The sequence below is a fragment of the Gopherus flavomarginatus genome, chromosome 1, assembly GCF_025201925.1.
Source record: "Gopherus flavomarginatus isolate rGopFla2 chromosome 1, rGopFla2.mat.asm, whole genome shotgun sequence".
NCBI lineage: Eukaryota > Metazoa > Chordata > Testudines > Testudinidae > Gopherus > Gopherus flavomarginatus.
The window spans coordinates 201,517,352-201,530,964 of NC_066617.1; the positions used below are offsets into that span (position 1 = coordinate 201,517,352).

The following is a 13,613-nucleotide window of genomic DNA, read 5'->3' on the forward strand; positions in this document are numbered from 1 at the left end:
ATAGAATCAGCTGTTCCTACAGATCTGGTCTTCCATTAGAAGTACCAGTCAGAGACACTGGTGGGGTTCTAATCTGCTTCTCACTGCCTCTTCCACAAGATACTATGGAAGTGCATCAGCCATGGCTCATACAGCAATTTGGGTTTGTGGGTTTTTTTTATTATATGCATGGAAGCCATATCAAATGATTGTTTACATTTCCCCACACTTACCCCTGCCATAGTACATTCTAGCCCACAGTGGAGGTGTTTGAATTTGCCAGAATTCCTTTTCCAGATAAGGTATTAGATTGCAGCCATTGTTCAGGCTACAGAAAATTGAACATTTATATAATGCCTGTTAAACCCCACAATTCAATTATCGAGGAAGTCTTGCTCCAGGGGATAAGGGCTCTACCTCAACTGGAGCTGACTGAGTACTTAACAGTTTTATCCTATTATATATTATAAAAACAATATACACTTACACTGGTACAGTCTTTAAACCCCTTTGATTAAAACTGCATTTGAAGGCACTCAATTTTGTAAGATTTTGAAAGGAGTCAAGTATGTTTTCTGCAGTTGCAGTAATGAAAAATGTTAACTATTTACACTCAATAACAAATAAAGTACCATTGAATATTCAGGGCTGTTGCTTTTAGCTAGCAACCACTGTAGTCATAAAAAACTCTGAATTTAGGAACTGCAGGACCAGAGTTCTTGCTGCAGCTCTGCAGGTGTGTGTAATTAAGAGGTATAGTCTCTCCATAACTAAGACTGCAACCAAAATTCCACTATAAAAGGTGGATTTTGATCCTAATAACGTAATGAGATCTCATCCGAAGACAATGTGGCTTTGGTATATTTCAAAATCCTCCTTCCAATTCAAGTTTTTCCTTCATTATTTGTTTAAAAAATTAGTCAACAAGCATGCAGATTTCTTCCTTTACCTCTCTCCCAAGGAACGAGCAAAATAAGCTTCACAGGTTTCACTGAGACAGTTCCATGACAGACAAGTTTATTGGAAGGATTCTTAAAAGCAGATACTCTGAATGTGCTCCAACAGCCCAAGTTCAGAAAACAATTGTTTGGTTTCCAAATGATGTGTGCATGTTACAAATTGTACATTTTGAATATCCTAATTTATACCACATGACATGAGCATAAAATACAATGATTTTAATGTTACTCAGTATGCCAATTTATTGCTACAATTCCCAACTAACATAGGGCACACCTGGAAATAGCTTGTCCAAGACAGTGACTGCACGTTAGTGTTCCTGGGACTCCAAGATATCACTAGTCTTGTGACAAAAAACAGCTCTTATACCTAAACGGCCATTTTGTTTTGTAAGCTAGTCCATTTTTTAAAATGGTCTTACTTGACAGGAAGTGTTAAATTTAAAGTTGTTTGACTATTCACTGTGTGATATTTATATTGACTCAAATATTTGTTTCCTTTGTTTGGTTTTTACACCTCTAGAAATACCCATGTTTGAGCAAATATATTTCCCATCTAAATCAAAGATATAAGTTGTGCAACAGAACACAAATAGTAGATTTAGAGGAGCTGTTCAAAGGATTAGGGTCCAGGATCCATGAGTGAAAATGCTGCCCCCTTCAAGATGAGTAATTGAGTGGAGGGGGGGCACACAGCATCACACAGTGTTGCCATTTAACTTAAACATGTGGTAACTTACGCTTTAAGTCAGACTACTGTTTGCATCAAAAAACGATGCTAATGATGATTTTAAAAACAGTCTGAAGAAAGATCAATATTAACTCTGAATAGAAGATGTAAAGGTTAAGCTATTTCAGTCCGAGTGAAGCACAGCGGCTTTGTAATGTTAGGTGCTATGTGAAAGCTTTGATTCTCATATATTTTGCCAGCCCTTTTGACCAATAATGCAGTCAGTTTATTGAAGTAAATTTCAGCAACTGAAACACTTATTTCAACAGCAGAAGACCACTATATCCAGTGTGAAAGTAACAGGGTGGTATAAATATAAGCATACTGTATATTACACATTATATATTACACATACTCCAGTTAATCATGGGACAATTAACTGAGTAGATGACTAGTTATGGGGTACAAAATATTTTTGTAAACAATACGTTGAGAGATTTTAAGGGAAGTCTGACTGCTGGAAAGATGGTCTTCCTGGATTCCTTTATTCTTTTTAAAGAAATCAATGCTTATTAAGGATGATGTATGTAACAATGCACTTTGTATTAAAACAAGGATATTTTACAGTTTAAGAAACTTTACATATGTACATAAATTACACATCAGGAATGGTTTTAAAGCTCAAAATGAGTCACCTAAAAGTTATTTCCCTTCGATTAAAACCTTTAACTCTTTCACATTATGTTCATTTGCAACTGTCACAGCATGGTCCAGCGCTCGAATACTTGCTAGAAGCTTTACTGTCTGTTTTATGTGTTCCCTAAATGATGGGGAAAAATAAGTTAATACAACTAGAAATCAAAATCTTGCACAAGTCAAATAGTATTTTAGAAATGTTTTACTGCTTATTCTTTTTTCTCACAGCAAGTGAGCCAGCTTCTGGATTTTTTATATATATTTTAAATCCGGCTCATTGAAATTAGCGTGTTTCTGGATATGAAAACAAAAAAAGTCTTTTGGGGACAGCAATCCTAGAAACAAAGGGAAGACAAGCTGCATATGTATGGCTTATTTGGACATCGCATAGTCTCAGGACAAATTATTGGGTCACATGCGATGTTAGAAAGTCAGTCACAGCTCCATTTAAACACACACACACTGCTTGAACCAAAAAAATGTAAAAAAAATGAGCAGTTTTTGTGCATGCCACAAGAGATAAAAACGGTTACACATTTGTAATAGATTGACCTGGATTGGGCAGTAACAACAGATTCACAGTAAACAAACTCCTAGCAATCTAGGACATACAAGCCTGGTAGGAAAATTTTTAAAAGTCCCACAAAAGGAACAAGATTCAGACATGAAATTTAACTAATACAGAAATTCAAAATCTACCATAAATGGGACTATCAAATTGAACTATGAAGTGCTGCCCAGCACTCAGAGAAACAAACAGATGCAAACATGGGTTATGATGTTTTGTTTCCCTTTCGGCACAAGTAATTGATGGCTGTTTTTGCTTTGAAATAGAATGTAGTAGAGTAATATTTCCCCAGTTACTATGGGACGAAGGAGCCTAGATGAATAGCTGTGTTGCAAAGGGAAATAAGGACATTTATGTAATTTGGTAAGATGAAGTCAATATAGATCAGTGGCCAATTGCACAACTGTTACCAGGAAAGTTTGGGATTTATTGTATATTTCCATATACTTAATAAAAAGTTATCAGCACATAGCAAAGATGACTAAATTAATTGGAACTAGAATATCAGAAAAATCTTTTTGGCTCAATATCCATCTACCCTTTCAGTATTAATCCACAGTTCCAGTGTGAGTTTGCCAGACAAACAGCTAGTGTAGAAAGAAAATACCAGTTTATAAACTAAGACGACTATCGAAAGACTTTCATTTTCTACTAGAATCTCTCTCCTCACCTTCTCCAGTTTACCTCTAGTAGTCACATATGAGCATTTAATTCCATTTATGCTTTTAGGTATGGTGATTCTCATGAGCAGAGTTAAACAATGTTATCTGAGAATGTCCAGGTGTGTTTAAGACAAGAACACAATTTGGATTACAGAAATCTGTATTGCTGACAGTGGCGGGAATTTGCTTGGCAAACAGTTAGCTCCAACATCAGCAAATTTGTAAAGAAACCATCAAAACCAATCCCAAAATGCTACTTTTCAAGTAATTTTTTAAAGCAGAACTACACAATGGGAGCAGATTAAACATAAACCTTTATACAATACACTAGCCATTCCCAAAAGCCATTGATACTGTATTAAGGATCCTATTTAAAAACTTTAAAAAAAAAAAAAATAGGAGGGGAACTCCTCCCAAAGGGGAAAAATATATATGATAGCACATGTGCTTTTGTGTTGTGTATATCAGAAGCATGAGATGCCATTGCATTAAATGATTCAAAATAAATTACCTTGCATTTCTTTTCTCCACATCAGAGCATCCAATACTGTTTCTGTAAATTGTATCAGCCAGATGAACAAGGTATCTACACAAATTTTCTAACTGGGAAATAGTCTTGTCCCCTTTTAGGTTAGTGAACCACTGTTTAGGAAAGCAAGCAATTACCTAGAGATGAGGGAAGAAGAAAATGTGTTAACAGCAAAAAGGCAAGAAAGATGACTAATACCTATGGTCTGATAACCAGTATTGGCACTGATAAGGCCTAAAACAATAAGGTTAACATATTAAAGACCAATGTGAGAAATAAGATGCTAGCAACACATACTAATCAATCTCTTAAAAATATCACCAACAATACTGAGGACAGCAATAAACAGAATTCTAATTTCATATAATATATCTTCTATTAAAAACAGTTGTCTGCTATGAAAACATAGTAACTGTTTTATTTGTAAAAAGAGATATGGGCAACAACATTGGAAATCTTAAGCTAAACACACAAAACTGAATAGTCTCCCACTAGGGCTCCAAATATACATTTTATTTGACTGGAAATTCAAGGAGTTAGAAAATACCATACATAAAAACATTTTCTAAGTATATTTTGTTCCATTTTACTTACACTTTGAGCTTTTTTAATGCTGTCATCTCCATACTCAGAATTCTGAAAAGCCATAAGGATATATCTATTTAGCAGGCCATCTATCGATAACTCCTGTAGAGTTTTGTTTGAAAGGATTCCATACCACTGGAGAAAGTTTCCTAGCAACTAAAGACACCAGAGACAATGGAAGTGTTGAATATTTGAAGGCAAAACATGAGCAACTATTGATAAACTAAAAAAAAAATAAATTTAAGCAGGTAAAAAGACATGTTTAAATGTACTGATCAGGGTGAGATAAAGAAAAACTTCTTAGTCAGTTTCATGACTAAATAGAACCAGTGAGATGTCATTCTTCCCAATGTTATAACACTGGATTTGTACAAAAATGATTACAGAGCATTCTATGGAAAATATATACAAAGAAACTACAAGAGCAAATCAAAGTTTTTACAGCCAAACTTTGTTCTATAAAGTCTATTAAGTGTAGTCTAGTGCAGTGACATCCAAACTTTTCAGCCTGAGGCTGAAAAAATGTAAACAAAACAAAAACACAATCAGTGCTTTGGGGCAGACACTGCCCTGTTCTTGCTTTCTCTGTACCACCTGCAAACAATTCTGGCACAGGAAAAATCCCATTATCATACAGACAGCATGGGTAGTGCCTATACTTGACTCCCAACAGCCATTTGTACAGAAGGCATGTTGTACAGGGGAGAGTGGCTAAGTGTTTTATCTCCAACTGGAATATGGACCATAGGGAACCAATGCCAACTGGTACAAATTAAAGCATCTTGCAGACCAGTGCAGAGGCAGAGAATAAGGGAGCTGTTGGTTCTCAGCTTCAACTTGATCTCCATTCTCCTGTGCTGCAGTCAGTGGCTATGTGGGGTTTAAGAGACTTTTTTGATAGGTGCTCCCCTAAGCAAAATCAGAGCTAGTGGAACTCCAGATCCTTTTTTCTGGAGCTTCCATAGTCTGGCAGGAAAGCAGTCACCCTAACCTGCAAAGTGAAAGCAGCAGTTCAGAGCACTCCCAATTCACACAAAAGCTCCAGCTGGGTCTTCAAAGAAAGTAGTGGAAGGCAGTTTGGAAGGATGTGCCTGCTCCTACTTCCTCCCTGGAGCAGCAGGGATGATGCGAAATATTTCATTAAAAAGTTACAGGGAGCAACGTTTTAAATGAAATAAATACCAGTTTTCTTAACAGCATAGCTGTCGAATTGCACTGCTCAGTGTGAAACATTTTACACAAATTTAATAGGCTATTTTGCATGTTTGCAGACCTGAACATAACCAGACACTTCAGCTTACAGTCAATACAATGTCCCAAACAGTGAAAGGGGAGGACATGCAGCTGCACTAAACATGATTGCTGTTGCTGTGGGGAGGTATGTTGGAGCGTGTTTGGGAGCATGGGATGGTTTCAGTGGTAGATGACTTGGGGCTGTCTGGGTAGAAAGGTCTGCAGGAGTACCTGGGGGAAAGCTGGTACAGATAGCTGTTAGAGCTTGGGATTAGTACTAGGCCCCTCATCTTCTCTCTGTTGCCTCAGTGTGCTACCATTGCTGCCACTGCTATGCTCCTTCCCTAGTCTGATCCAGCAGGGGTGGCAGTGAGGCCTTGCTGCCTGCTCAGCAGGTGCCACAGCAACTCCTGGCAATTTGCTAAGATGTCTCACAGGTTGTAAAGAATAAGTAACAGGGCTGTCAAATGGAAGTGTCATGTAAGATGTGTGACACTTTACAGTCCTGACTGACAATCTTGACAATGTAGAGCCTCAGAGCCCCTAAACCAGTGTTTTTCAAAGTTCAGGTTGTGATCCAGTACTGGGTCGCGGCATGTAAGGCACTCTGTTGCCTTGCTCAGCACCCAGGGACCCGAGCGGCTCTGGTCAGCACTGCTGACCAGGACATTAGAAGTCCAGTAGGCGGTGCTGCCCAGCTAAGGCAGGCTAGTGCCTATTTGTTCCGACACTGTGCTGTGCCCCAGAAGCAGCCAGCAATGGGTCCAGTTTCTAGGCAGGGGGCCACGAGGCACTATGTACTGCCTCTGCCCCAAGCACCAGCTCCATAATCCCATTCGCCAGGAACCAGCCAATGAGGGAGGGGTGGAAGAGGTGCCTGCACATGAGAGCCACACCTGTTGCTGGCTCTCTTCTGGGGCACAGCACAGTCTGTGATGCCAGGACAGGCAGGAAGCCTGTCTCTGCATCCCACCTGCACTGCTGAGCGGGAGCTGCCAGAGGTAAGTCTGTGCCCCAATCTCCTGCCCCAGCCGTGAGCCCCCCCAAACCCCTCATCCCTAGCCCCACCCCAGAGCCTGTACCCCCAGCACAGAGCCCTGATCCCCTTCTGGACTCCAACCTGCTGCTCCAGCCCTGAGCCACCTCCACACCCCAAACCCCTCATCCCCAGATCCGTTGGGTCACGGGCATCAATAATTTTCTTCAACTGGGTCCCCAGAAAAAAAAAGTTTGAAAACCACTGCCCTAGACCACAGGTTGGACACCACTGGTCTCATGGTTTAGCACAGAACTGGAAAGGCCAGGAACTCAATACTAATCCTGCCTCTCGCAGACTTCTATGGCTTTGTCAAGTCACAATTATTCTGTGCCACTTTCCCCATCTATAAAATGACATTTTGCTACCACATCATAGTGAAGTGAGGGGGATATTGATGAAAACTGCTTTCAAGATGTGGCTAAATTTACTTTAAAAAAAGGCAGCAAGATCATGAACATGTGACCAATTTTGGTCTTCTACAAATCACTTTCATTTTAGCGTTTGAGAACTGAGACCCATGCCCAGTTTTTCCTTTAGAACACACACACTCAGACACATGAAAAAAAGTAAAAAAGAAAGAAAAGTTTAAAGGTGACAAACTCTATACTTTTAAATTGAAATGTTTGTTGCCAAAATGTTACAAGTATTATGTATATGAACAGATTTTCAAACATATCTAGAAGTTGGAGAAACAATCCCATTTCTTCCCAATTCAGTCCCTACTCCCACTGTGGAGTTTAAGACAAAACTTAAATCTATGCATCCACTCCTTTGGTTCATTTGTTGAGTTCATATACTTTATTTCAAATGAAAGTGCAAGCAACCATTGTCTCAAATTTCAACTGTCGCTGGAGGGGGAGGGGGAGAGAAGGGGCCCATCTTCTGACTATGCATTTGTGAAGATAGGGTGTTTTCTTCATCTTCTCTCTATCCCACTGCCACCTCCCTTCCACCATATGCATTTTTAAGTAATTCTCTAAAATATTTAAGTGTATTTTAATGGTAGCAGTACCTGGCCTGAGGCCTCATCAGATATTTTTGTTGGCTTACCTTCACTGAGGACCAAAACTGGCGTTGGAAAAACAAATAAGGACCAGAGTTCTTGTTTTCTAAGATGCTGGAAAATAAAAGATTTCTCTAAACTTGTTTAATAAGTAACCATAAAAATTTCAGTCTGAAGGTTGTGGACTACTCTTATTTTCAAGAATGGAAGGCAGACTATAGTAAAAATTCCAAAGCTTCAAATAATTTTCTCATCATTTTCACCTTACATTCTTACATTATGTTATTAAACCTGAAAAAAAAAATTATAACCCAAAACTAAGAATCAGCCCAGAGCTATGAAAAAGCCTCAGCTACCATATGCAAGACAAAAGGCAACTGGTATTGCCAATCAAGATGTTTATGGCTGTTTTGCACATTAAACAAGCAACTTACTTTTTAGGGTACAATGGCATGAATACATCGTCATCTAGCGTTCTTCTCATTCTAAGTAACAGGGCCTTCAAAAGTGTCTGAAAAAGTTGAGATGAAAATGCTAAAAATGTTTGCACTCCTGCTTTGATTGTCAGCTAAATTAAAGACCCCTTTAGAAGTTAATAAAGCAAAGTGCTTTAATCCCCAATTCAGCAAAATACATAAAAATGCTTAACTTCAAGTATGTAAGTAGTCCTATTGAAGTCAAATACTGGAAATATCTACAATTAACAAGTCATTAAAAATACTGGACTTCAATTTAAAGGGAAAATAAGTCAATGTGGCTACTCCTGTGCTTAAACTTTAAACAAATTCTTAACAATTTGCAGGATTAGGGTTTTACACAGTCTTAATCTATCAACTCTGCTGGGAGTTCTCTCTTATTATTCTAAGGTTTGCATTCACACTCCATTAACTCCTATACTGTAAGCATACAGCTATGACACTGCAAAATATCACTAAGTTGTTAAACTTCTGTTATCATATAAGACAAGAAAATGCAGCACTCAATCTAGAGAAGGTTCTATCAATACAATATGCTATGAAAACAGAAGCAATGGTGTTTCCAACTGAACCTTAAAGTGAAATTATAGCCCCATAACTAAGTTTGGTACATTTTGAATCACCCTGTTCAAATCCTATTGTACATTTTGTACAGACTCAAATGGCTTAGCGCCCTTCCTTGTTTACTGCCCTCAGCTACTGTACTGGATCTTTAATGCTATGGAATTGGGTACTGACACATCCATTAGTTGTAAGACTCTGCTCCTTGCTTCAGTGTGTATAATGTGTCTCATTATGCTGCATAGATCCTATAACAGATTCCCAAACAAGTTTGACTGAGAAAAAAAAAAGTTACCTGTGTGTTTTTGTTTTCTGCGTTTACCACTGAAGGGTATCCATTTACTAGTTTCTGTGTAACTGCTACCATCCTAGATGTCTGTGTTGTAGAAAAAGGGTCCCATATACTTTCAGCAAGTACTAGTAAAAATAATTAAGAATTACTACACAGTTTTCTTTGCAGGTGCTCAAAAAGTAGGTATTAAGACAGTTAAATCATACGAAAGTTGTTTTCTCCTGAATTTACTATGGTTTAATATTTGTAGAAGTTATAAAATAGCATTTAAATTATACCTGTTAGTTTAGGGAGAACAACTCTTTCCACAATGGTAGGTAATAACGAAATATCAACATCATCCTTCTCTTGCTCCTGTTCTTCACAGCCATAAAATAGCAATGATTCAAACCACAACATACTCTCAAAATCTTGACTCTTGCCCTATTAAAATTAATTAGGCAGACGTTAATCTCATACGTTTAAACATTTGAGGCCAACAGTAGTTTTAAAGAGCCTGAACAACTTATTTAGCCATCCTAAAACATCAGCATAATACACCTGAAGATCTACATTTTTTTCTCCTTTTAAAAAGAAAAAAATAGCTTTGGAATTATGTGCCAAGTATACTAGATATCCTAAAAGTATTAAGCACATTAGCCATTAGACAAAGGGCCAGATTTTTAAGAGGTGTTTAGGCACCTAATGAGATTTTCAAAGGCACCTAACTCACATGGAATTCAATGCAGACTTTTATCTGGCCCAAAATACCTTAGTTAAGCACGAAACACTTAGGTTCTATTAATTTCTGCAAACGGCTCTGCGTGACTGAGGGTAAGCCACTCTGCCTTAATTTCCCCATTAACAAAATGGGGAGGGTATTCACTTACTTCAGAGAGATGTAAAGTATTTTGTTTTCTTATGTTCGTTGCATACAAATCATTGGTTACCACTCTGTACAAAACCCCAGTACGGAACACGCTAGTGATACCACACTAACTACAGAATCCTGAAGAAAAAGGCCTCTCTTATATTAAAAAACACATTTATGTGTCCATTTTGTAGCCTATGGAACATAAATGGTTAAACCTGCAAGCACCAAAATGTCTCCTGTAACCACACACTGTTAGATTTGTGATTCTACTCCACATGGACAGATATTGGGGTACATCTATTAACATTATTTATAACATCCTATCCCCTTCCTAGTATCAGCCCTGTTTCTATATTCCCACATAAGTGAAATGAATAGCCAAATCATTAAGTGGAAAGCCATCTGGCATGTTTTCAACATAGCTTTATATCTTACCTGGGAAATAAAATAGCTCATTTTATTCAGAAGGTACACTCAACAGTAAACAAGTTTAAAATGTTTTAAGATCTGTTTTCTCTTAAGTGCTTTTGTTCTAAATAAATACTTTGCTTTAAGAAGGCTATTTGGTTACTGGATACCACTGTCATTGCTCCCAAAGGAAAAAGAACTGCAGGTGTTGAACTTAGGTCAGACCTGCTGTGGTAACCACAGGGGACAACAGCCTGAGAGGCCTGAGCATGGAAAAATCATATGATTCCATTAAAAAAAAAAAAAAAGGTTATTAATTATATTTCAATACCTCTTGGGAGACCTAACCATGGACTAGGACCACACTGTGCTAGATGTGATAGATACAGAACAAAAACAAGGTGCCTGCCCTAAAGAGCTTATACCCTTATAAACTTGAGGCCCAAGACCTGAGAGTGGCATAGCAGAAAAAACCTGGAGGGTAGTTCACCTTGTTTTGAAAAAGTGACACTTACTGCACAACAGTTCACTTAATTTGAATAACAATATCTTACCTCCAAAGGAGTCCAGGTAAGGAGCTGAAGTCTTATTAAAGGATTAAACAGCTTTGGTAAACAGAGGCCAATATAAGCATCCTTGTAAGAAGAGAAATACTTGGAACGCCAGGCTTCAAACTGTGATTTAATGCAGTCAATTGAGTAGAAACTTTCTAGTACATCTTCAAAAACTTTGCTGGACTCCTTCAAAATGCGATCTAGGGGAAAGAAGTGTAGAGAACTAGGTAACAAACTGATGTTCTATTGTCTGCAAGAGCTCCCATAAGGTAGTTTAATCAAGCAAATTAAAGGAGATTCAGCTTAGAAACTGACAAAAGCAACAAAAAAAATTCAGTTTTCTAGTTTCTGCTTCTCTATTCTTCCCACACACTGCAACACAAACAGTGCCCGAAAGCTGTAAGAGTCTATATGTTTTATATTAAGATCTAGTAAGCTTTTGTAGCACCGCCAGTTTTGTTTCAGTAGTAGCCAGAAGTGGGACTGTATCAATAATGATAAATAAATAAGGGTGAAAATGAAGAACTATGTGCCACGTTCTAAGTGTGATGGGACATCCTTAATACTAGACAGTCAAATGAGGGTTCCAGAAAGCGTGGAATCAGATGTGTGGATCTTGGAGTGTATTGAACTGTTGATAATGTTAATATACATGTATCACATTTAGTGAACACTATAATTCCCAGGAACTTTTTTGTATCTTTACTGTACTAATAGTTTGCTAGCCTAGCAGTTGTCCAAGTTCCTGCTTTATCCTTTTACTCTCTCTCATCCCTTGTCTTACACGATTACTTTCTCTTCATTTTAGCCATTCCTTCTTCCTGCAGCTCTAGTTCTCTTTGTTGCAAACAATGTTTAGAGTTAGAGCATCAAGAATATAAAGGAGAAAAACTTCAAAGGGCCCTTCCTGTAGCTCTTCAGTTCCAAAAGGGAAACCAATGAGAGGTGTTACACACTGCAGCACCATATAGCTGTATCTTTTACACTGGGCTCCCACAACAGTGATACCTAAACTAAGAACCTATTAAGTTGTCTCAGAGATCTTTAACTGCCCTTATGTCCCAGTTATATGTGTGCCATTTGTGCATCTTGCAGTCCAAAATCAATCTATGGTGTGTGTCATATGAATATACTAAAAGTCTTTAATAGATACTGAGCAGGCATAGTATCTGTTTCTAAATCTCATATATATGCACAAGAAGCCAAGTTAAAACAGCAGTTCAGACACGAAGTTTTAAACTAGATAGTTAAGGTTAATATTGTTTTTAATGAAGTTTTATTGTACCTGCAAAAAACCTAAACAGACACTCCACTTTACAAAACTCAAACAGATTACTCTTCTGCACCGATAACAGTTTTCGTGAAAACACAGCCAATTAAAGCAATGGAAATTTTAGGGTTATAGGCTTACAGGGCTTAGTCACTACACAGCCCATTTAGTTACACGTATGCAAGGAAAAAAATATTAAAATTTCAACTTGTGCAACACAGCTCCATAAAAATTGTGAATAAGCTTATAGATGCTTAAGCAGAACTTCAGAAAAGACATTGTCCTTCACCTACCAAGGTCCGCAATTTCAGAATTTTAAGGGATAATACAATAGCATGCCAAAAATCACCCAAAAAGTTTTTTTAGAAGATAGAGTTCAAGTGTACCCTATTGAACAACGAATTGCCAAAGCCCACACAAATGTAAACGTTTAACTCTGTCATTAGAGGGAGCATATGTTTCATAATACAATGGAAACCACTCAGACTTGCAAAGAAATAGTGCAGTGAATTTGTGCAAAACTATATGGTGGTGTGGGGAAGGAGGCATGTTACCCTTTACTATGCAAGCTTGTTCAGCAAGAAGGGAGGAAGAGCAATTCTTCTATTTTAGCTAGAATATCTCCACAGAATAAATTGAGTTTGTAGATGATTTTACAACAGGTCTGTTAAACTTGGTTTTAAGAGTTGATATTGTCCCCATCAAGTTCCATATTCTTATTAAATGCTTTTTTTAAAAAACAACTTCAAGTCACTGTTGTGATTCTGTTATCCTGCCATTCTGAGTCTAGAAAAAAATCCATATTGTGTAACATTTTTATTTTTCTTTTATGATTTCCATGTTCCGTTAATAAGTGGGTGGCTTTTCTAACCTCGTTCCATGTTGAAATTAGTAATATCTGTTGAAGTTTCTTCATCATCGCTAGAAAGGCCTTCAAAGTGATCTGCCATCTTCCCAGTTTGTTCTCTTGCTTGCCTACGACGGGCTCTATAAGGCAGCAATACAATTACAGTATAAACCAATCATTAAGATCTTTGTACAAATGAACAACAGTTTTAACCATGCAGGTCCTGCTCCTGACCCCAGGAGAGCCAAAATAAAGACAGTCTCTCGATCCTTCACCATGGGAGCTAGGGAAAAGCAGTAAGGACTGCAGCAAGACTGGAGTGGCTTATAGGCATTTTCGGTAACTTTAGCAAGCACCCTCTGATTGGCTGCTTCCACATACTAAGCCTGAGTATTTCTTTGAGGATATCCTTGGCAAGCACATGGGCTG

The 13,613-nt window shown here is 37.9% G+C and overlaps 1 protein-coding gene across 1 annotated transcript in view; it reads right to left on the reverse strand.

The window, feature by feature from the left end:
- Positions 1–979: 979 nt before the first annotated feature.
- The window catches only part of PAXBP1 (PAX3 and PAX7 binding protein 1), a 36,564-nt gene continuing 23,930 nt past the window's right edge, over positions 980–13,613 (reverse strand). Inside the window, exons 10-18 of the mRNA XM_050957232.1 lie at positions 13,209–13,324; positions 11,068–11,267; positions 9,531–9,675; positions 9,256–9,377; positions 8,358–8,434; positions 7,971–8,037; positions 4,658–4,804; positions 4,046–4,200; positions 980–2,428 (exon numbers count right to left, since the gene is read on the reverse strand). Of these exons, the coding sequence (XP_050813189.1) occupies positions 2,311–2,428; positions 4,046–4,200; positions 4,658–4,804; positions 7,971–8,037; positions 8,358–8,434; positions 9,256–9,377; positions 9,531–9,675; positions 11,068–11,267; positions 13,209–13,324 (1,147 nt within the window). The 3' untranslated portion in view covers positions 980–2,310. The remainder of the gene's footprint in view (positions 2,429–4,045; positions 4,201–4,657; positions 4,805–7,970; positions 8,038–8,357; positions 8,435–9,255; positions 9,378–9,530; positions 9,676–11,067; positions 11,268–13,208; positions 13,325–13,613) is intronic.